This window comes from Apodemus sylvaticus, chromosome 6, assembly GCF_947179515.1.
Source record: "Apodemus sylvaticus chromosome 6, mApoSyl1.1, whole genome shotgun sequence".
Classification (NCBI taxonomy): domain Eukaryota; kingdom Metazoa; phylum Chordata; class Mammalia; order Rodentia; family Muridae; genus Apodemus; species Apodemus sylvaticus.
In genome coordinates, this window is record NC_067477.1 from 147,539,345 (window position 1) to 147,561,201 (window position 21,857).

General features: G+C 38.1%; 1 protein-coding gene across 1 annotated transcript in view; it reads left to right on the forward strand.

Moving 5' to 3' along the window:
* Positions 1-18,006, forward strand: part of LOC127688028 (uncharacterized) — a 32,444-nt gene extending 14,438 nt beyond the window's left edge. Inside the window, exons 8-11 of the mRNA XM_052186769.1 lie at positions 6,542-6,640; positions 7,435-7,533; positions 8,138-8,241; positions 15,936-18,006. Coding sequence (XP_052042729.1) covers positions 6,542-6,640; positions 7,435-7,507 — 172 coding nt within the window. The 3' untranslated portion in view covers positions 7,508-7,533; positions 8,138-8,241; positions 15,936-18,006. The remainder of the gene's footprint in view (positions 1-6,541; positions 6,641-7,434; positions 7,534-8,137; positions 8,242-15,935) is intronic.
* The last annotated feature ends 3,851 nt before the right edge of the window (positions 18,007-21,857 follow it).

Genomic DNA, 21,857 nt, shown 5'->3' on the forward strand with positions numbered 1-21,857 from the left:
TGTTATTAACTAATGATGCCTCTCTCATAATTTATTCCTGTTCTATGTCTAGATAAGAAGTGTAGAGGCTGCCTGAAGAAAAGATAAGCCTCCAATATGACACTATACATTTCACTGTGTGATGCAGGGGGGTTAGTATAATATTGAAGGGTTATTTGACCCCTGCTTGTAAGGCTTGGCATGTATGTGCACACATGCTTACTAAATGCATGCATGCATCCATACATACAATATACAAACAAATACATTTATTTTTGGAAAGGTACTTTTAAAAAATTTTTTATTATATATATTTTATTTATAGTTCAAATGATTTTCCCTTTTCTGATTCCCCCCTCCCCAAAAGTCCCATAAGCCCTGCCACTTCCCCCTGTTCCACAATCAACCCCCTTCTGCTTCCCTGTCCTGGTTTTCCCCTACATTGCTGCATCAAGCCTTTCCAGGACCAAGGACCTCTCCTCCCTTCTTGGGCATCTTTGATATGTGAATTGTATCTTGGATTTTCTAAGCTTCTGGACTAATATCCACTTATCAGTGAGTGCATGCCATGTGTATTCTTTTGTGATCGGGTTACCTCACTTAGGATGATATTTTCCAGTTCCACCCATTTGCCTAAGAATGTCATGAATTTGTTGTTCATAATAGCTGAGTAGTATTCCATAGTGTAAATATACCACATTTTCTGTATCCATTCCTCTGTTGAGGAAGTAGTGGGTTCTTTCCAGCTTCTGACTATTATAAATATGGCTGCTATGATCATAGTGGAGCATGAGTCCTTATTACATGCTGAGGAATCCTCTGGGTATATGCCCAGGATTGGTATAACTGGGTCCTGCAGTAGTATCATGCCCAGTTTTCTGAGGAACCACCAGACTGATTTCCAGAGTGCTTTTATCAGCTTGCAATCCCGCCAGCAGTGGAGGAGTGTTCCTCTTTCTCCACATTGTCACCAGCACTTGCTGTCTCCTGAGTTTTTGATCTTAGTCATTCTGACTGGTGTGAAATGAAATGGCAAGATTTGTTTTGATTTGCATTTCCCTGATGACTAAGAATGTTGAACATTTCTTTAGGTTGAACAATTTCGTTCAGCCATTGAAAATTCTTCAGGTGAAAATTTTTTATTTCTGAACCCCATTTTTAATAGGGTTATTTGGCTCTCTGGAGTCTAACTTCTTGAATTCTTTGTATATATTGGATATTAGCCCTCTGTCAGATGTAGAGTTGGTAAATATCTTTTCCCAATTTGTTGGTTGCCATTTTGTCCTTTTGACAATGTCCTTTGCCTTACAGAAACATTGGAATTTTATGAGGTTCCCTTTGTCAGTTCTTGATTTTAGAGCATAAGCTATTGGTATTCTGTTCAGGAAATTTTCCCTTATGCCCGTGTGCTCAAGGTTCTTCCCCAATATCTTTTCTAGTAGTTTCAGTGTGTCTGGTTTTATGTGGAGGTCATTGATCCACTTGGACTTGAGTTTAGTACAAGGGGATAAGAATGGATCAATTTGCATTCTTCTGCATGCTGACCTCCAGTTGAACCAGAACCATTAGTTGAAAAGGCTATCTTTTTTCCACTGAATGGTTATAACTCCTTTGTCAAAGGTCAAGTGACCATAGGTGTGTGGGTTCATTCTGGGTCTTCAATTCTATTTCATTGATCCACTTGCCTGTCATTGTACCCATACCATGCAGTTTTTAACACTATTGCTCTGTAGTACTGCTTGAGGACTGGGATACTGATTCCCCAAGAAGTTCTTTTACTGTTGAGAATAGTTTCATTATCCTGGGTTTTTTGTTATACCAGATGAATTTGAGAATTGCTTTTTCTAACTCTATGAAGAACTGAGTTGGGATTTTGATGGGGATTGCATTGAATCTGTATATTGCTTTTGGCAAGATGGCTATTTTAACTATATTAATCCTGCCAATCCAAGAGCATGGAAGATTTTTCCATTTTCTGAGGCCTTCTTCAATTTCCTTCTTCAGAGACCTGAAGTTCTTATCATGCAGATCTTTCACTTGTTTGATTAGAGTCACACCAAGATACTTTATATTGTTTGTGGCTATTGTCAAGGGTGTGATTTCCCTAATTTCTTTCTCAGCCTGCTTATCCTTTGAATATAGGAAGGCTACTGATTTGCTTGGGTTGATTTTATAACCAGTCACTTTGCTGAAGTTGTTTATCAGCTGTAGTTCTCTAGTGGAGGTTTTTGTGTTGTCTAAGTATACTATCACATCATTTGCAAATAGTGATAATTTGATTTCTTTCTTTCCAATTTGTATCCTTTTGACCTTCTTTTGTTGTCTAATTGCTCTAGTTAGAACTTCAAGTAGTATATTGAATAAATATGGAGAGAGAGGGCAGCCTTGATTGGTCCCTGATTTTAGTGGGATTGCTTCAAGTTCCTCTCCATTTAGTTTGATAGTGGATACTGGTTTGCTGTATATTGCTTTTACTATGTTTAGGTATGGGCCTTGAATTCCTGTTCTTTCCAAGACTCTTAACATGAAAGGCTCCTAAATTTTGTCAAATGCTTTTTCAGCATCTAATGAAATGATCATGTGCTTTTTTTCTTTGAGTTTGTTTATGTAGAAGAATTACATTGATGGATTGATGGATTGAACCATCCCTGCATCCCTGTGACCTACTTGATCATTGTGAATGATCATTTTGATGTGTTCTTGGATTTGGTTGGCAAGAATGTTATTGAGTGTTTTTGCATCGATAACCATTGGTCTGATGTTCTCTTTCTTTGTTGGATCTTTGTGTGGTTTTGGTATCCGCAAAGTTGTGGCTTCATAGAACGAGTTGGGTAGTGTTCCTTCTGTTTCTATTTTGTGGAATAGTTTGAAGCATATTGGTGTTAGGTTTTCTTTGAAGGTCTGACAGAATTCTGCACTAAAACCATCTGGTACTGGTTTTTTTGGGGGGTGGTGGTGGTGGAGACTGTCAATGACCACTTCTATTTCATTAGGGGTTATGGGACCATTTAGATAGTCTATATGATCCTGATTTAACTTTGGTATTTGGTATCTGTTTAGGAAATTATCCATTTCATCCAGATTTTCCAGTTGTGTTGAATATAGGCTTTTGTAGTAGGATATGGTAAGTTTTGAATTTCCTCAGTTTCTGTTATTATTTCTCCACTTTCATTTCTGATTTTGTTAATTTGGATACTGACTCTGTGCCCTCTGGTTAGTCTGGCTAAAGGTTTATCTATCTTGTTGAATTTCTCAAAGAACCATCTCCCGGTTTTGTTGATTCTTTATATAGTTCTTTTTGTTTCTACTTGGTTGATTTCAGCCCTGAGTCTGATGATTTCTTGCCTTCTAACTTCTTTCTATTCTGAAGCTTTCAGGTGTGCTGCTTAACTGCTAGTGTATGCTCTCTCCAGCTTTTTTTGTTTGTTTGTTTTTTTTTTTTTTTTTTTTTTTTTTTTTTGGAGGCACTCAGAGCACTGCTTTCATTGTGCTCCAAAAATTTGGGTATGTTGTGCCTTCATTTTCATTAAATTCTAAAAAGTCTTTGATTTCTTTCCTTATTTCTTCTTTGACCAAGGTATCACTGAGTAGAGCATTGTTCAGCTTCCATGTGTATGTGAGCTTTCTGTTGTTTTTGTTGCTATTGAAGACCACTCTTACTCCATAGTGATCTGATAGGAGGCATTGAAATAATTCAATCTTCTTAAAATGTTGAGGTCTGTTTTGTGGCCAATCATATGGTCAGTTTTGGAGAAGGTACATTGAGGTGTTGAGAAGAAGGTATATTCTTTTGATTTATAATGAAATGTTCTATAGATATCTATTGAATCCCTTTGGCTCAAAACTTCTGTTAGTTTTACAGTGTTGTCTCTTTAATTTTGTTTCCCTGATCTGTCCATTGAGGGGAGTGGGGTGTTGAAGTCACCCACAATTATTGTGTGTGGTGCAATGTGTGCTTTAAGCTTTAGTAAAGTTTCTTTTATGAATGAAGGTGCCCTTGTATTTGGAGCATAGATGTTTAGATTGAGAGTTCTTCTTGATAGATTTTTTCCTTTGATGAGTATAAAGTGTCCTTCTGTGTCTTTTTTGATGACTTTAGGTTGAAAGTCTATTTCATTGGATATTAGAATGTCTACTCCAGCTTGTTTTCTGGGACCATTTGCTTGGAAAACTCTTTTCCAACCTTTTACTTTGAGGTAGTGTTTGTCTTTAACTCTGAGTTGCATTTTCCTCTATGCAGCAAAATGTTGGGTCTTGTTTATGAACGGTCTATTAGTCTATTTTTTTTATTGTGGAATTGAGTCCCTTGATGTTAAGAGATATTAAGGTATTGTGATGGTTACTTCCTGGTAATTTTTATGTTTGTGTGGTTATCTTCTTTTGGGTTTGTTAAAAGAAGATTAATTTCTTGTTTTTTCTATACCTTATGTTGGTGTTTTTCATTCATTATCCTTTGAAGGGCTGCATTTGTGGAAAGAAATTGTAAATTTATTTTTGAAATGGAATATCTTGCTTTCTCCATCTATGGTAATTGAGAGATTTGCTGGATATAGCAGTCTGGGTTGGCATTTGTGTTCCTTAGGGTCTGCATGACATCTGCCCAGGCTCTTCTGGCTTTCATAGTCTCTGCAGAGAAGTCTGGTGTAATTCTGATAGGACTACCTTTATAAGTTACTTAACCTTTTTCTTTTACTGCTTTTAATATTCTTTCTTTGCTTAGTACATTTAGCATTTTAATTATTATGTGCTGGAAGGAATTTCTTTTCTGGTCAAATCTATTTGGAGTTCTGTAGGCTTCTTGTATGCTCATGGATATCTCTTTCTTTGGGTTATGGAAGTTTGCTTCTATAATTTTGTTGAAGGCATTTACTGGCCCTTTAAGTTGGAAATCTTCACTCTCTTCTATACCTATAATCCTTAGGTTTGGTCTTCTCATTTTGTCTTGGATTTCCTGGAGGTTTTTTGTCAGGAGCTTTTTGCATTTTACATTTTCTTTGATTGTTGTGTCAATGATTTCTATGGTATCTTCTGCATCTGAGATTCTCTCGTCTATCTCTTGTATTCTGTTGTTGATGCTTGGATCCATGACTCCTGAATTTTTTCCTAGGTTTTCTACATCCAGAGTTGTTTCTCTTTGTGATTTATTTATTGTTTCTACCTCCATTTTTAGATCGTGGATGGTTTTCTTCAATTCCTTCACGTGTTTTTATTATGTTTTCCTATAGTTCTTTATGGGCTTCTCCCTGTTTACTTGTGTTCTCCTGTATTTCTTTAAAGGAGTGATTTATGTTCTTCTTCAAGCCTTCTAACAGCATCATGAGCTGTGATTTTAAATCCACATCTTGCTTTTCTGGTGTTTTGGGCTATCCAGGACTTACTGTTGTGGGAGAGTTGGGTTCGGATGGTGCCATATTGCTTTGATTTCTGTTAGTAACGTTCCTATGTTTGCATTTTATGGTACAGAGCCGTATTGGGGCAGTCTAGCACATGCTTTGACAATGGTCAAGGACAATCCCTGGCTTCAGGCAGGAATCTGCCTTTAAGGCATAATAGAGAAGTAGGTTAAAGCAGGAATTTTTATCCTAGGGTGGAGAAGCTCAGTGCAGGTTAAGCTCATTGTTCCTCCAGATCTAGGAATTCCTGAATTAAGCAGGTGACCCACCCAGCTGCTGGAGCAGTTGAGACAAGAACCTCCAGGAGAAGCTAGACTACTTCCAACCGGAACTCAACCTGGAGTCTGGGGGGAAAGGTTTGCCCAAACTGTTAAAAGGTCGGACTGCCATTAAAGTTTTGGCCTTGACCAGTGAAACATTGTCCTGGCCCTCCATTCTTTTCGCCCCTTCATCATCCATCCCTCAGCTTCTGTTACAGCAACCCAGTTGGTAATAGCTGCAGGCAGATATGAAATACAACATTTTACCATCATGTTATCTCTGCTGTTAGTTGGTCCTGCTGTCACTGGCTGATGCTTGTCCCTCCTGTGTGCCTGCTAGCCTATCTCACTACCCCTTGGGTGCAGGTGGGTCCCTGGCAGACCAAGTCCCAAATGATCTTACTTTCTGCTTGTTCTCTGCTCTCCTGGCTATAACAGCCTGCTCAGTTGCAGGAATGAAGATGGTGGCCTCACTTCTTAACGAGGTACTCCCTCCAGGGCAGATGTCCCCTGGCAGACTAGGTGCACAGAGGGCTGTGGTGGGCTGCCGAGCTCCTGGGTGCAGGTGGTGCCCTGGAAAACAGTGTCCCAAGCGGATCTTACAGTCTGGTGTTTCCTGAGCACCTGGCTGCATCTGTCTGCTCAGTCACAGGAGCAAAGATGGTGACCTTACCTCTAAACACAGGACTGGAAAGGCACTTTTTAAAACGATGTGGAAATGCTTTACATCTCAGCCTTGCAAGTGTGTTCCAGAGAAACTTGATCAAATGGACCTGAAACTCACAGAGATCCGCGTGCCTCTGTATCCCAAGTGCTGTATTTAAAGGGGTGTATAATTATAATACCTGGCAGTTATTGTATTTTAGACTTTCACATTGGACTAACTGTATACTGTTTTAAATATTCCAGGGGTCATCTTGACTTGAACCGAAGGAACAATATGGTTGTAGCAGACCTTATTGGTGAATTGAAGACAGATCTGTCTGAGACTGGAATCATCAACTATTTGTAAGGGGTTTGTGATGGTTAGTGATCTTTAACAGTTGTATTCTAAATAATTTAGAATAGCAAAATCAAACTTTATTCTCTTAAGTGAAGTAAGAAAGACAATTCAGCATAAATTTACTTCTGTGTGGAGTCTACCGACATCACTGACCTTCTAGAAGTTGAGACTGAACAGTTGTCAGGGGCCAGTAACAGGGATAGAAGCATAGGAAAGACTGACTAATGACTATGGAGTTGTAGCTGAATAGAAGAATCAAATCCTAGTGCTCTATTACACCATAAGGTGCCAGTAGGTAAGCACGAGGTATTGCTTATATTCAAGAAGTAAGCAGAATATGTATATGTGTAGTGTTAATGATTGATCCCAGTGCCTCATACATCCTAAGCAAGTATTCTACTGTTGAACCACACACTTTACTCTCCTTTTAGTCTTTATCTTAATACTTGTACCCATTGAGTCACTCATTGTAGTTTAGAACTTTTAATTCTCCCTCATTAATCTCCCAAGTTTGCACCGAAAAATCTGGCTGAGAATAGTTTTTTGGTTTTTGTTTTTTTTTTCCACAAAGAGATGGGTATAAGGGAGAGAGAGATACATGTAGTGGTTTGAATATTATTGGCCCGCAGAAGTAGCACCATTAAGATGTGTGGCTTTATTGGCGAAAGTGTACCCTTGTTAGAAGGAAGTGTCACTGCAGAGGCAGAGATTTTAGGTCTCATATGTATTCTCAAGTCTGGTTAGTCTGGAAGAGACTCTCTTGGCTCCCTGTGGAAGACAATCTTCTGTCTGCCTTCAGATCAAGCTGTAGAACTCTCAGATTGTTCTCCAACACCATGTCTGCCCACAATTTGCCATGCTTCCTCTCATGATGACAATGAACTGAAACTCTGAAACTGTAAGCCAATCTCAATTAAATGTTTGCCTTTCTAAGAACTGCTTTGGTTACGGTATCTATTCACAGCAATAAAACCCAAACTAGGATAATATGTTTACCATATATAACCCTTATCTGTACTAAAACATCACATGCTATTCCATAAATGAGTGCACTTATATCGAGCAAAATTTATACACCACACACACACACACAATGTTTGATTGTTTTTTTTTTAAATCATAATAGGTTACCCTGGTGAATCTGTCATGCTATTTTTTTAAATCTCATTTTACTTCATTATATATGTTATTCATTTCTCATAGGAGAAAGCTGCATACATGCAGGCAGGCAGACAGGGGAGAATTGAGATCATTAGGCTCCAAGCTCAAGTAGGCCACTCCATACTTTGTGTGGGGTTATTTCTGTTTTGTTTTAGCTTCTGGAGCCTTCCTGGAGGGAAAGTCTTTAAGAGTGAGTAGAGTTAGGGAGAGCCCCAGCAGGGAGACTGGAGGTTCTACTGTAGAGAATAAGAAGGCAGAAAAAATCTGCTTCTTGACTTGAGGGTGTGTGGGGTGTGTGTCAGGCATTGACAGATGGTTTCCTCTCTTCCTTTTTTAAATAGGGTTGAATAAGAAGATCATGAAGTAAATAATAATCTATGCAAGAAGGCTCTTTGGGGTTTGAGCAAGTCCTAAAGGATCATCTACTGAAGTTTTTACCAAGAAGGTATCACATCTGAAACTGTCTTTCCATAAAGTTGCCCTACCACTAAACCACCAACCAAAGAGTACACATGGAGGGATCCATGGCTCCAACTGCTTATGTAGCAGAAGATGGCCTTGTTGGACATTAAAGGGAGGAGAGGTCCTTGGTCCTGAGAAGGCTCGAGGCACCAGTATAAGGGAATGCCAAGACAGAGAAGCAGGAGTGGATGGGTTGGTGAGCAGGAGTAGCGGGGGATGGGATAGGGTGTTTTCGGAGGGGAAAACAGGAAAAGGAATAACATTTGAAATATAAATAAAGAAAATATCTAATTAAAAAAGAATCAAATAAGATAGTTAATATCAGAAATTGTGAAAGTGATAAACATTAAAAAGTATGCAAATAGATAATTAGCAATGAACTATATGCATATGTTCCATAATGATTATATATATTTTGGGGGTCTGTTTCTTTTTTATGCATGGTTTCATTGTATATGTCAAGATTTGTGTATAGGAAAGTGTTTACCACCCAGCCTAATACTTATTTCTCTTAAGAGAAATTAAATCTTTCTTAAAAATGGATTGAAATTTTTCCACAAAATAACAAATATAAGGAGATATCTTTCAAAATGAGCAAAGATGCTTTGAACTTTGAAAAATAATATAATGCATACTACATGCATATGTAACAGTAAACCATCTCTTCACTCTCTTATGAGTGGGAAAGAGGATATACTATGTACAAAATACACACATACACACACACAGACACATACACACACACACACACACACACACACACACACACACGCACGCGCGCACGCAGGTGTGTGTGTGTGTGTGTGTGTGTGTGTGTGTGTTTGTGTGTGTGTATGTGTGTGTGTATGTATATATATGCAGAATCATATCTGCAAATACCAATCCCAGACATTATTGCTGATTCCAAGAAGCACTTGCTGACAGGACGTTGGTATTGCTATCTCCTAAGAGGTTCTGCAAGAGCCTGACCAATATAGATGTGGATGCATGCAGCCAACCATAGGACGTGGTGCAGAGATCCCAATGAAGAAGTTAGAGCTGAAGGGGTTTGCAACCCCATGGGGAGATCAACAATATCAACCAACCAGACCCCCCCAAGGCTCCCAGGGACTAAATCACCAACCAGAGTACACATGCGGAAACCCATGGCTCCAGCAGCATGTGTAGCAGAAAATGGTTTTATCTTGTATCAATGGGAGGAAAGGCCCTTGGTCTTGTGAAAGTTCGATACACAGGGGAATGTATATGTTTACCAGACATAGTGTCTGGGATTGGTATCTGTAGATGGTATTCTGCATGCGTGCATGCGTGCGTGCGCGTGTGTCTCTGTGTGTGTGTGTGTGTATTCTGTACATAGTATATCCTCTTTCCCAATCATAAGAGAGTGAAGAGATGGATTACTGTTCCGTTTGCATGTAGCATGCTTTCTCATATTATTATTCAATGTGCAAAGCATCTTTGCTCATTTTGAAAGATATCTCCTTATATTTGCTATTTTGTGGAAAAATTTCAACCCATTTCTAAGAAAGATTTAATTTCTCTTAAGCGAAATAAGAAATGTTAGGCTGGGTAGTAAAGCATAGCATAGGGGAATGCTAGCACTCTGAGGCAGGAGTGGGTGGGCAGGTTGAGGAACACCCTCATAGAGGCAGGGGGGAGGGATAGGGGATTTGTCGATGGGAAACAGGGAAGGGGGATACCTTTTGAAATGCAAATAAATTAACTAATAAAAAAGAAGGCAATTACATCGTTTGCCTAAAAAAAAATAAATAAAGTTGCCCTACCTACAGCTCTGCCTTAGCTTACCACACCCTTCCATGAGGGCATGTGAAACTATCATCATGCTCACAGCTGATGGCAAGTAACAGGAAGGGGGAAGGTTCAGGCCCCATCTACCTGGGCCTCCGCAAGGCCAGCAAGTATCACACAGTCCTTCTCTAATATGCTGACAGGCTCCTTTTTGAAACTTGACACAGGCCTGGCTTAGGGCAAAACTGTAGGCTGGGTGAGTCTGGTGCCAGAGCTTCCTCCTCCTCCACAGTATCAGCATTCTGCTACAGCTGTCCAGATTCCAGGTGCCCCCGACCCTACATTCCTTGCCTTATCAGCAGTTTCCTTCCTACTTCGGGGACCTGCTTTCCCCAACCAGCCCTGTCCTTCTGCATTTCTAGCACAGGTCTCCTGGCACTGACTGACTGAGTCCTTGGTGGCAGTCAGTGACTCCCCACAGGGATACTAACTGAAGCCACTGGGTGATTCAGATGGCAGCTCTAACCTGAGGGGCAGCCCAGCATTCATCACTTACTCTGGCTCTAGATGTGGCATCAGAAAAGAGCTCTCACTCTCCACAGATTTGTTTTAGTTACATCCGCAGAATCACAAACACGTGCTAACAATGAACTGACTAAGAAGACACCAAGGAGCCTATCACAGGGAGACAGATTCACAGCCACTACCATCCTCCATGGCTGTCCTCATGAGACACCCTGGAATATGACCTGGGAATTATAGTGGAGCTCAGAGAACAAGCATTCCACATGGCCGGCTATATGGACACTGACCTAGAGGGGTTCTGTGGGGGCCACACCCTTTTACCCTTGCTTTCCTTGGCCCTGATTTTGGTGTTCCTGGGATTCAGATTCTTTCTTCACTGTCATGTGTTCTTTTAAATTTCACAAACTTTAAAAAAGAAAACATTTTCTAAGCTGCTTCTAAATGAGCATGACATTAAGGACTCATCACAAGCTAATATTCCCAGGAGAGGGGGCCGTGCAGCTGGTATTTATTCTTCCCCTGAACCAACTGCCCTAACCCAGAAACTTCTCTGGATAGGCCTTTTGTCCTGGTATAGCCAGGTGTCATGGAAATGTGCCCTTCCCTACATGGCGCTTTGGCAACAGACCTTCAACATGCTCTGTGGCATGGTCACCTGGTTGGTGGCCACCTTTGCCCATAGCCAGACTCAGTCGGAGGCTGAGATCAAGCAAAGTGTTCTAAATGAACCAAATCCCATCAGGTCTTGCCTCTCTCCTCTCCAGCTGATGGAACCTATGTGTACTAGAAAGTAACCGCCAATTGCAATGGTCTGGATGCCAAGTATCTCCAGAGGTTTGCATGCTAGTGGCTTTGGCACTCGTATGATAGGAGGTGGTGTGGCCATTAAGAAGTGAAACCTAGTGGAAAGGGGGGGGCACTACGCTTGGAAGGGATAAACATGTTCTCATGGAACTTAATTCCCACAAATGGGAATAGTTATGAAGGAGCAAGCCCTACTTTTAATTTCTGTCTCTGATTTTCCTTCTGAAATATATTTCTACCACAGTGCCATGTATCAAAATGTAAACAAACCTAGGGGCCCATCACCAGAGGTTGAACAGATGAGACCACCTAAGTTCAGCCTTGCAGCCTTCAAAACTATTATCTACATGAACTGTTTGTGTTATTATCATTATTATTGGTACATAGTGCATGTTGTAAGGGACAATGTTTTGGAACTTTTTCACCTCCTTCTAAAGTGATATAAGCCCCAGAAATCAAACTCAGGCTACATGTTTGCAGAACAAGGGCCTTGACTCACTGAGCCAACTCATCTGCTCTAGACTTCTTCTTTTTTGTTTTTAACACACTGTGGAACCTCTGATATTTTGTTGTAGCAACAGAAAGCAGAACGACATAGAAAAACAGTACTAGTGGCAACTCAGAACAGCCCAAGTTCAGGAGGTCACTTAAGATATCTTGGGAAGAATGATAATTGGGCCACTTCCTCCACAGAGATGACAGTGAACTCCATGGATGTTGATAGAAGCTGGCTGGTAACCCCATAAATTATACCTGGCTCATCCAAACACAGCCCCTGCTCCTGACCATCAAGTATACTCTGAGTTCATCTGGAAAATAGTATTTCTCTCCTTCTCAGCTCTGTAATTTTCTTTAGAAAAACTGACTTCATGAAAATAAGATAGGAGTGTTTGTAGTCTTTATTTTAGAAGCCACCAGAATAATAATAGCTGGAGCATTCAGGAACCATTCAAAGGAGTGTCTGTGAGTAGTAATTAAAGTGGCTAACTCCCTTGCCAAGGACAGCTTCTCACAGAGGAACCTCCTGGTACAATGTTGGCTATGCACTCTATGACTTCTGTAACATTTTCAAGGTGTAAAAGAACTTGAAACAGCACATGCCAAGAACTTGAAAACTGAATTTTGTCAAGTATCAATTTATGCCACATCCCACTCTCCTGGGCTTCCTTCCCCTAGAAAGAAGAGCCCCTGGGGTAGTCAGATGAGTGGTTAATGTGAGAGTAAATCACAAGCACCATAAACCAAGGCTCCTGGTGTCATCTCAGATTGCTTTCTAGAGGGGTTATCTTTGCTTAGCTCCACAGACAGACAACCTTGTTCTAGTCACAAGATCCCTAAGACGTTTGGAGGAAGCTAGTATGCTCCTGAGCCCTGGAGGATATCACATATGAGCTCTAAGCAGGGCTGATCTTAGCAGCTCGGCTCTAATCATATGGTCCCATATTTCTCTGTGTGTGTGTCCTTCCTGTACTATCCCATTAGCTCAAGACCTCCTCTTCCTTCAAGACCAAGTTCAGATTCACTGTCTCACTGAAACCTTTATTGCTACAGGCAGTAACAAGACAATCACATCTCACAAATGTGTAATAGTTCAAAGCTGCTGAATCCTAGAGTGTGGGGCTAGAAAGTCTTCAAAGCCACTACACCTTAATGTTATAGGCCAAGAAACAGAGCAAGTGTGTGAGATGCCACTGTGGTGCTTGAGCAAGAATGACGTCTGAAGTCTCAATGTGCACACTATAAAGTCAAAGGGCACTGTGCTCAACCTTTTACTCTAAGGTAGTGTCTGTCTTTGTCATTGAGGTATGTTTCCAGTATGCAGCAAAATGTTTGCATATCCAGTCCATTAGTCTGTCTTTTTATCGGCCATTGATATTAATAGTTATTAAGGAATAGTGATTTCTGCTTCCTGTTATTTTTATGTTTGCATGGTTATCTTATTTGGGCTTTTTGAAAGACTACTTTATTGCTTTTTCTAGGGTGGAGTTTCCCTCCTTGTGTTGGCATTTTCCATTTATTATACATTTTAGGACTGAATTTGTGGAAGTATATTGTGTACATTTGTTTTTGTCATGGAATATGTTGTTTCTCCATTTATGTTAACATTGAGTTTTGCTGGGTATAGTAGCCTGGGCTGGCATTTGTGGTCTCTTAGGGTCTTTATGACACCTGCCCATGATCTTCTGGCTTTCATATTTTCTGATATGAAGTCTGGTGAAATTCTGATAGACCTGCCTTTATATGTTACTTGACCATTTTCCCTTACTGCTTTAAATATTCTTTCTTTAAATTGTGCATTTGGTGCATAGATTATGTGAGAACAGAAATTTCTTTTCTACTCCACTCTATTTGGAGTTCTTTAGTCGTCTGGTATATTCATGGGTATCTCTTTCTTAAGGTTAGGGGAGTTTTCCTCTGTAATTTTGTTGAAGATATTTACTGGCCCTTTAGGTTGGGAATTTTTGCTCTTATCTCTACCTATTACCTTAGATTTGGCCTTCTCATTTTGTCCTGGATCTCCTGGATATTTTTGGTTAAGAAATTTTTGCATTTACATTTTCTTTGACTTTTCAGTCAGTATTTTCTACAGCATCTTCTACACCCGAGATTCTTTCTTCTCTTTCTCGCATTTTATTGATGTTTGCATCTATGACTACCGATCACTTTCCTAGGTATTCTATCTCCAGGGTTGTCTCCCTTTATGAATTCTTTATTGTATCTATTTCCATTTTTAGATCCCGGAAGGTTTTGTTCAATTCCTTCCCCTTTTTATTTGCCTTTTTCTGAAAACCATTAAGGGATTTTTGTGTGCCCTCATTAAGGGGTACTGGATGTTTTCCTGTGTTCTGTATTTCTTTAATAGAGTTATTTATGCTCTTCTTAAAGTCCCCTATCGTCCGTCATCATGAGATATGATTTTAAATCAGAGGCTTCCTTTTTTGGGTGTTGGGGCATCCAGGGCTTGCTCTGGTGGGAGAACTAGATGTTGATGATACCAACTTGCCATGGGTTCTGTTGCTTATGATCTCTGCCCTTGTGTCCTGTTCTCTGGTTATCTCTGATCTTAGCTGATCTGTCTCTGATTGAGGCTTGTCTCTCCTGTGAGTCTGTGTGTCAGTACTCCTGAGAGAACAATTCTCTCCAGGAGAAATTTTTGTATGGAAATAATTGGCACATAATCAGCTACCTCCAAGGTGCAGACAGAATCCAGAAGGATTCTGTCCCCAGCTGTCCCTTGCTTCCTGGGTTCTGATGGCTCTGTGCGGCTCACTCATGGTCCGGGGATTTGAGCAGAAGTGGAGCTTACAGGTGTGATGGAATTTCTGGGAGATCAACTTTCTCCACACAGAATTTGAATGTGGAGCACCGAGGCAGGGGATCAGCTCTGGGTGCAGGCATAGAATAAAAGGATCATGGCCCAGGCAGCTGCTCAGTTCTTTCCAACTGAGTGCTCTGTCGGGGTCCCTTTGAGCAGAAGTGGTATTCTTACCTCTACTCAGAGGCTTGTCAGCACTCCTGGGATACCCGCTCTCTCACTGCAGTATTTGGGTATGGAGAACTGTGGCACAGGATCGGCTCTCACATTTCGTGTTTTGAATATAGTATGACAAGAAAATTTTATTTTTTTTGCCTAAATTGTTTGGAGATTTATAGACTTCTTGTATATTTATGGCCAGCATCTTTTTAAGGTGGAGAAGAATTTTTTTTAATGATTTTATTGATGACCTTTTTCTAGTACTTTGAGCTGTGTTGGAGGATTGAGACATGGTATTGGAGACAGGAGGTAAGAGGAATGGGATGGGTCATTCTTGGATGGTGTGCCAGGAGAGAGCTAAGAACTGGTCTTAAAAAATGAACGTAATAAAAATGAAAATAAATAAATAAATAAATAAATAAATAAATAAATAAATAAGACTGAAAGATCTCCCATGTTCAAGAATATGTAAACTTAACATAACATGAGGACAATAAGCTAAAAGCAATCATCAGATTTAATACAAGTCCCCTCACATTTTCATCTTAATTTTTTGGCAGATACTTCAAGGACAGTACTTAATTTCGTATGGGGACAAAACCTCTAAGATATCTAAAACATTCTTGGACAATAATTGAATTCTTCGCAATAAGACCATCCTTTAAGTTTTCTTTTTTAAAAGATTTATTTATTTATTTATTGTATGTAAATATCCTGTAGATGTCTTAAGAAATTTCAGAAGTCGTCAGATCTCATTTTAGATGGTTGTGAGCCACCATGTAGTTGCTGGGATTTGATCTGTATAGAGTAGTGGGGTATTGTTAGGTTTGAGGCATTTAGACCACACTTGGAGGCAGTCGGGTGTGGCATACTATGGTTAAATCAGTAATAGAATAGGTTGGAAGTGGTTGAGGGACAGATGAGAGCTGTTTAGGAAATGGAGAATTTGGACATTTGTTGACAAATTTGGACACACAACTGTTGGGGAGTGTCTGTGTAGGTGGGTCTCTCACAGCCTGACTGACAGAGCATGGAATACAAAGAATGCACTATACCCTTTGTTTTCATCACTCAGTCACAGTGTCAGATCTGAGTCATCTTGTTTTCCTGATCCCTGTCCACAGGCATCATCTCCAAGCAAGACCGTCCTGAGAAGGTCCCTCCCATCCTGAATCTCCACATGCTAAAGGTGACGCTGGAACTGCCTTCTAACAAGTTCATGCGGCCAAAGCCTAGGAAGAAAGTGGACATCTCAAGTCTTCTGCTACCAACTTGATGGGCTGGTTCTTCTCTCCATCCTGACCCAGGTCTCCACAGCTAACACATTTGGAAATAAAGCACAGCACTTTCCCATTGTTCTGACACTGACAAATCTCAGTGGCTGAGACCTCTGGCTTTTGAAAGGGAGGTGATCAACATTTGTGTCCCAGGAGAGTCTCCCGGGATGGGCACCTCAGCTTCTGTTCGGTAGAGGAAGAGCATTAACAGGAAGGCAAAGCCTGTTCCCCATGACATACACAATCCCTTGTCTGAACAGTCTAGTGAATCCTGGAGAGCTCTGGTCATCCCCTGTGATGTCACCAGTGATGTCACAGCACCCACTGCTCTCAGGGCTTTCAATTAGTCCCTAGAGAGTTCACCCATATTTATGTCTGCAAGATGGAGGAGGTGTGTGCTTGAGAGTGAGAATGGGGAGCTTAGAGAAATGAGAGAGAGGACAAAGGAAGCTGGCTTTCCATCTCACTGTAAACCAGAAATGAAGATGTGGTCCTGGGAAAGGCACAGTGAGTCATGTAACAGTGAAGTGAAATTTTCTGTAGTAGGCACACTTGAACATGGCTTCCCAGTAGTTGGTAACAGGAAATGGTGCACCCATATATTATTTAGAAATAATATGTACTCAGCTACATCCTCATCTGACAGGAGGGACAGAGAACTCTTGACTAGTTTCAATAAGTAGCAGTAACCCTATTATTAAATTTACAAAGGTCTGTTTCATTTATTCTTTCCTTTTGATTGATTATTCTGTTTGTTTACATTTCACATATTATTCCCCTTCTAGGTTACCAATCAGGAAGCACCCATTTCACTCCCTCCTACCTTCCCATGGGTACTCCTCCACCTACACACTCACCCACTCCATTTTTGCTATAGAAAACTGACAGTTTGTTGTCTAATTCCCCAACCATGGTCAGCAGCAGCTGTGGATGGAAAATATTACAGTTAAATAGCTGACATGGAAAACATTTTTAAAATAATTAATAGGAATTATAAATATTATACTTTCTGATAAATTGAAGAAATATATAGGAAAAGGGTTAAAATTGATGAATTCAAAGGGAAATGATATAGTCAAAATGATAGTAGTAATAAATTCATGAATACTAACTGACAAAAGATGTAGAGAACTTTTCTGATAGAATTCCAGATGTTTGTGGGAGTGATTTCAAAAGAATGGAAGAAATATAAAGAAAGATATGTCAAACTGAGAATAGGATAGAAAATAATATAGATAAAATAGTACTAAGAGAAAATGTATCTATACTAACTGACAAGCAATGTAGACAACTTTTCTGATTGAATCAAAGATTTCATGGAAAAATATCTGATACAATTTAAGAAATATATAAGAAAAAATTTTACAGTGAAGAATTCGATAAAAATAATGTAAATTAAGGTGTATACATAGTTAGTATATCAAAACAAATTGACACTACATGTAGTAAAATAATCAGATGAAATTGAAGATTTTCATGGAAAATTGTTTTGATAAAATTGAACAAATATATAGAAAAATGGGTTAATATTGAAACTTGGAATCCAAATTAAAGGAGATGTAAGTAGAAAACATTCCTAAACTAAATGAATACTCACACTGAAAATTTTGAATAAATAGAAAATTTACATGGAAAAACATTTTTGAAAAAAAATGAAAGGAATATATAGAAAAAAGTTTGAAATTCAAATATTGTATGGAAAATAATTTCCCATAATAGAGTCTGTATTAATGCAAACTGACAAAGCTTGTAGAACAATTTTGAGATAAAATGGGAGATATCATTGAAAATATGTGATAAAATTGAAGAAATATATAGAAAGAAATGTTAAAATTGAATATTTTGATGGAAATTGACACTTGTCAAATAGTATGCATTGAAAACCTTTACAAATTGAAAGAGTAAGTAGAAATTTTTTCTGAAAAAAAACCTTTCATAGAAAGCCTTTTCAATGAAATTGGAGAAATATAATAATATATGGGTTAAAATTGAAGAATTTGATGAAAATAATACACATGAAATTATGCACATAGATAACACATCAAATCTGACAAGCCATATTGAAAAATTCTAATCAAATTGATAGATTTCATGGAAAATATTTCTGATAAAATCGAAGAAATATATAGAAAAATATTTCAAATTGAGATTTGTCATTGAAATTAAAACACATTAAAAGAATGACAAAGAAAACATCTAAAATTTGTGCACAGGCAAACTTTAGGAATAAATTGAAAAATAAAGTGTTAAAATTGAAGAATTTATTGGAAAATAATAATGGTAAAAAGATAAACAGAAAATGTATTTTGCTAAATGATCAAGCACATACAAAAGATTTCTGATAAAGGTGATGATTCTCATGGAAAATATTTCTGATAAATTTTGAAGATATATAGAGAAAAATTGTTAAATTGAAATTTTTCATGGCAAACAATTCAGATGAAATTGTGTACATAAAAATATAAGAGTTAAAATTGAAGAATTAGTTGGAAAATCAAAATGGTAAAAGAGTTTACATAGAAAATATACCTATACAATTTGTCTAAGGACATAGAAAAAAATTGATCAAATTGAAGATTTTGATAAAAAAGCGTAGACACGTGGAATACCCAAGACACAATTTACATAACAAATGATGCTCAAGACATAGGAAGAAGAAAGTACGGATCCTTGGGTCCTTTTTTGAAAGGGAAAAAAATACCCACAGAATGAGATACAGGGACAAAAGTTTGAGCAGAGTCTGAGGGAAAGACCATCCAGAGACTGCCCCGCCCAGGGATGCATCCCATATACAGTTACACAACCCAGACACTATTGTGGATGCCCACAAGTGCTGGGTGACAGGAACCGGATACAGCTGTCACCTGGAAGGCTCTGCTAGTGCATGACAAACACAGAGGGGGACACTCTCAGCCAGCCATTGCACTGAGCACAGGGTCCCCAATGGGGGAGCTAGAGAAAGGACCCAAGGAGCAGAAGGGGTTTGCAGCGCCACAGGAGGAACAACAATATGACTCACCCAGTACCCCCCAGAGCTCCCAGGGACAAAACCATCAACCAAAGAGTGCACAGGGAGTTAGTTACCCATGGCCCCAGACGCATCAGCAACAGAGGATGAACTTGTTAGATACCATATGGGGGAGAGGCCCCCGGTCCTGGAAAGACTTGATGCCTTAGTGTAGAGAAATGAAAGGCCAGGGAAGCGGGGGAGGGTTGATTGGGGAAGGAGAAATGGCTCATGGGATTTTTGGGGGAGGGGTGAACCAGGAAAGTGGACAACATTTGAAATGTAAATAAAAATATGCCAAATAAAAAATTTAAAAATTTTAAATTTTACCGGAAAAGTATTCCATGTTCTTCAACAATTAGTACAGGTATATTTTATTTTTGTAGTAAATTAATATAATAATTTATTATATTAGTATTAGTATATTAGTATAGGTATATTTAACCATTCTTATTTTTCAGCATATTCTTCAATTTTGACATATTTTCTATATAACGTTCTTCAATTTTATCAATAATATTTCCATGTTAATCCTTAATTTTAACACTTTTCTATACTTCTTTATTTTTATCAGAAATAATTTACATCAAAACTTTCAGTTTTATCACCATATTTTTCTGTGTCCTTGGACATTTAGTAAAAGTAAATGTCCTATGTTTACATTTTTACCATTATTATTTTCTAACAAACTCTTCGATTTTAACACTTTCAATGTATTTCTTTAATTGTATTAGAAATATTGTCTAAGAACATTTTCAATTCTATCAGAAAATGTTTCTACTATCTTTTACAATATTTTAGATGTTTTTTATGTCTACAACTTTATCTGAATTATTTTCTATGAAAATATTCAATTTTACCACTTTTCTATATATATTTCTTCAAAAACATGACAAAATTTTCCATCAAAATCTTCATTTTTTTTATCAGAAAATGTATCTACTTAACTCTTTAACTAGTTTAGATGATTTCTATGTCTACCTTTTAATTGTATTATTTCCTTGAATTCTATTTTAACTTTTTAATATAGTTTTATTTTTATCAGAAATATTTTCCATCACCACATTAAATTTTAATCCGAAAATTTTCTATGTTCTTGTTCACTTAGTATATATATTTCTATGTTAACCATTTTACCATTATTACTGTTCATTAAAATTTTCAATTTTAACACTTTGTCTTGGTATTTATTTAATTTTTGTATACCGTTCTTCAATTTTATCAATAATATTTTCTATGTAAATGAATTTTATCAGAAAATGTTTGTGCTTCCTTCTTCAATTATTTTAGAACTGTTTAATATGTCTACCCTTTATCAAAATAAAGGGTATTTATCAGAATATTATTATACATGAAAACCTTCAATTTGAACACATATTTACATATTTCTTCATTTTTTTCAGAAATATATTCGATGTAAACCTTTAACGTTATCAGACTATATTTTGACTCAATTCTTGAATTAGTTTAGGAATATTTTCTATGTCTACAATTTTATTTGTATTATTTTCCATGAAAATTTTCAATGTTAACACTCTTTTCTATGCTTCTTCAATTTTATCAGAAATATTTTCCATTAATATCTTTAATTATTCAGAAAAAATTTCTATGTCCTAGTCAATTAGTAAAGACATATTTTCTATGCTGTCTATTTTACCATTATTTAACAATGCATTCTAATCTTTTAACACTTTTTTCTCTATATTTCTTAGTTTCAGAAATAGTTTCCATGTAAATCTTCAATTTTAACACATTTTATAAATATTTCTTCAATTTTATTAGAAATACATTCAATGTAACTCTTCAATCATAACAGTATGTTAGATGCAAAAGGTTTAAAAATATTCACCCAATATACTGTTTAATGCATATTAAAATTACGAGTGTATGTGTGTGTGTGTGTGTGTGTGTGTGTGTCTTTCATTCACAATTCCAAAACATTTGGGCAGGTCTAGAGAAGACATACACACTCACTGAAAACAGAACACCATCACATCATACATCTATCTTATGTAAGTGTGTCAGGATGCTTGTCTGGACATGGTTCCTTTATAATCAAGTTTGCTCAATAAAATTAAATTTATGACTGGGTCTACTGAAGAATCCATTCTTGATATTAAAATGATTAATTTTGAGATTGTGATTAGAATTTTAACCATGAGGGGCAAAAATGTATTTTCCATGAGAATATGAAATTTGTAACTATATGGACACAGAGGGCTTTACAGCTATAACCTTCCCATGGAAAGAATGACTCTAGAGACCAGGCTAGACATCACTGTCCATAGTCAGGCTTGGTGGTCTTTATCTCTCTCCAGAAAACAATCATCTCCTGGAAAATAGGATCTGCATGGAGTAATGGGGTATTTTTAGATTTGAGACATTTAGACCACACTTAGAGGCAGCCAGGTGGGGTACACTGTGGTTAATTCAGTTATAGAATAGGTTGGAAGTGGCTAAGGGGCAGAAGAGAGCTGTTTAGGAAATGGAGGATTTGGACATTTGTTGACAAATTTGGACACACAACTGTTGGGGAGTGTCTGGTGAGATGGGTCTCTCACAGCCTGAACTACAGAGCAGGGAATACAGAGATATATACTATACAATATACTATATACTATATACAAGATTACTCAGATCTGACACTCTGACCGAAGAGAACAAAACAGAATAATCTTGTTTTCCTGATCGCTGTCCGCAGCCATCATCTCCAAGCAGGACCGTCCTGAGAAGGTCCCTCCCGTCCTGAATCTCCACATGCT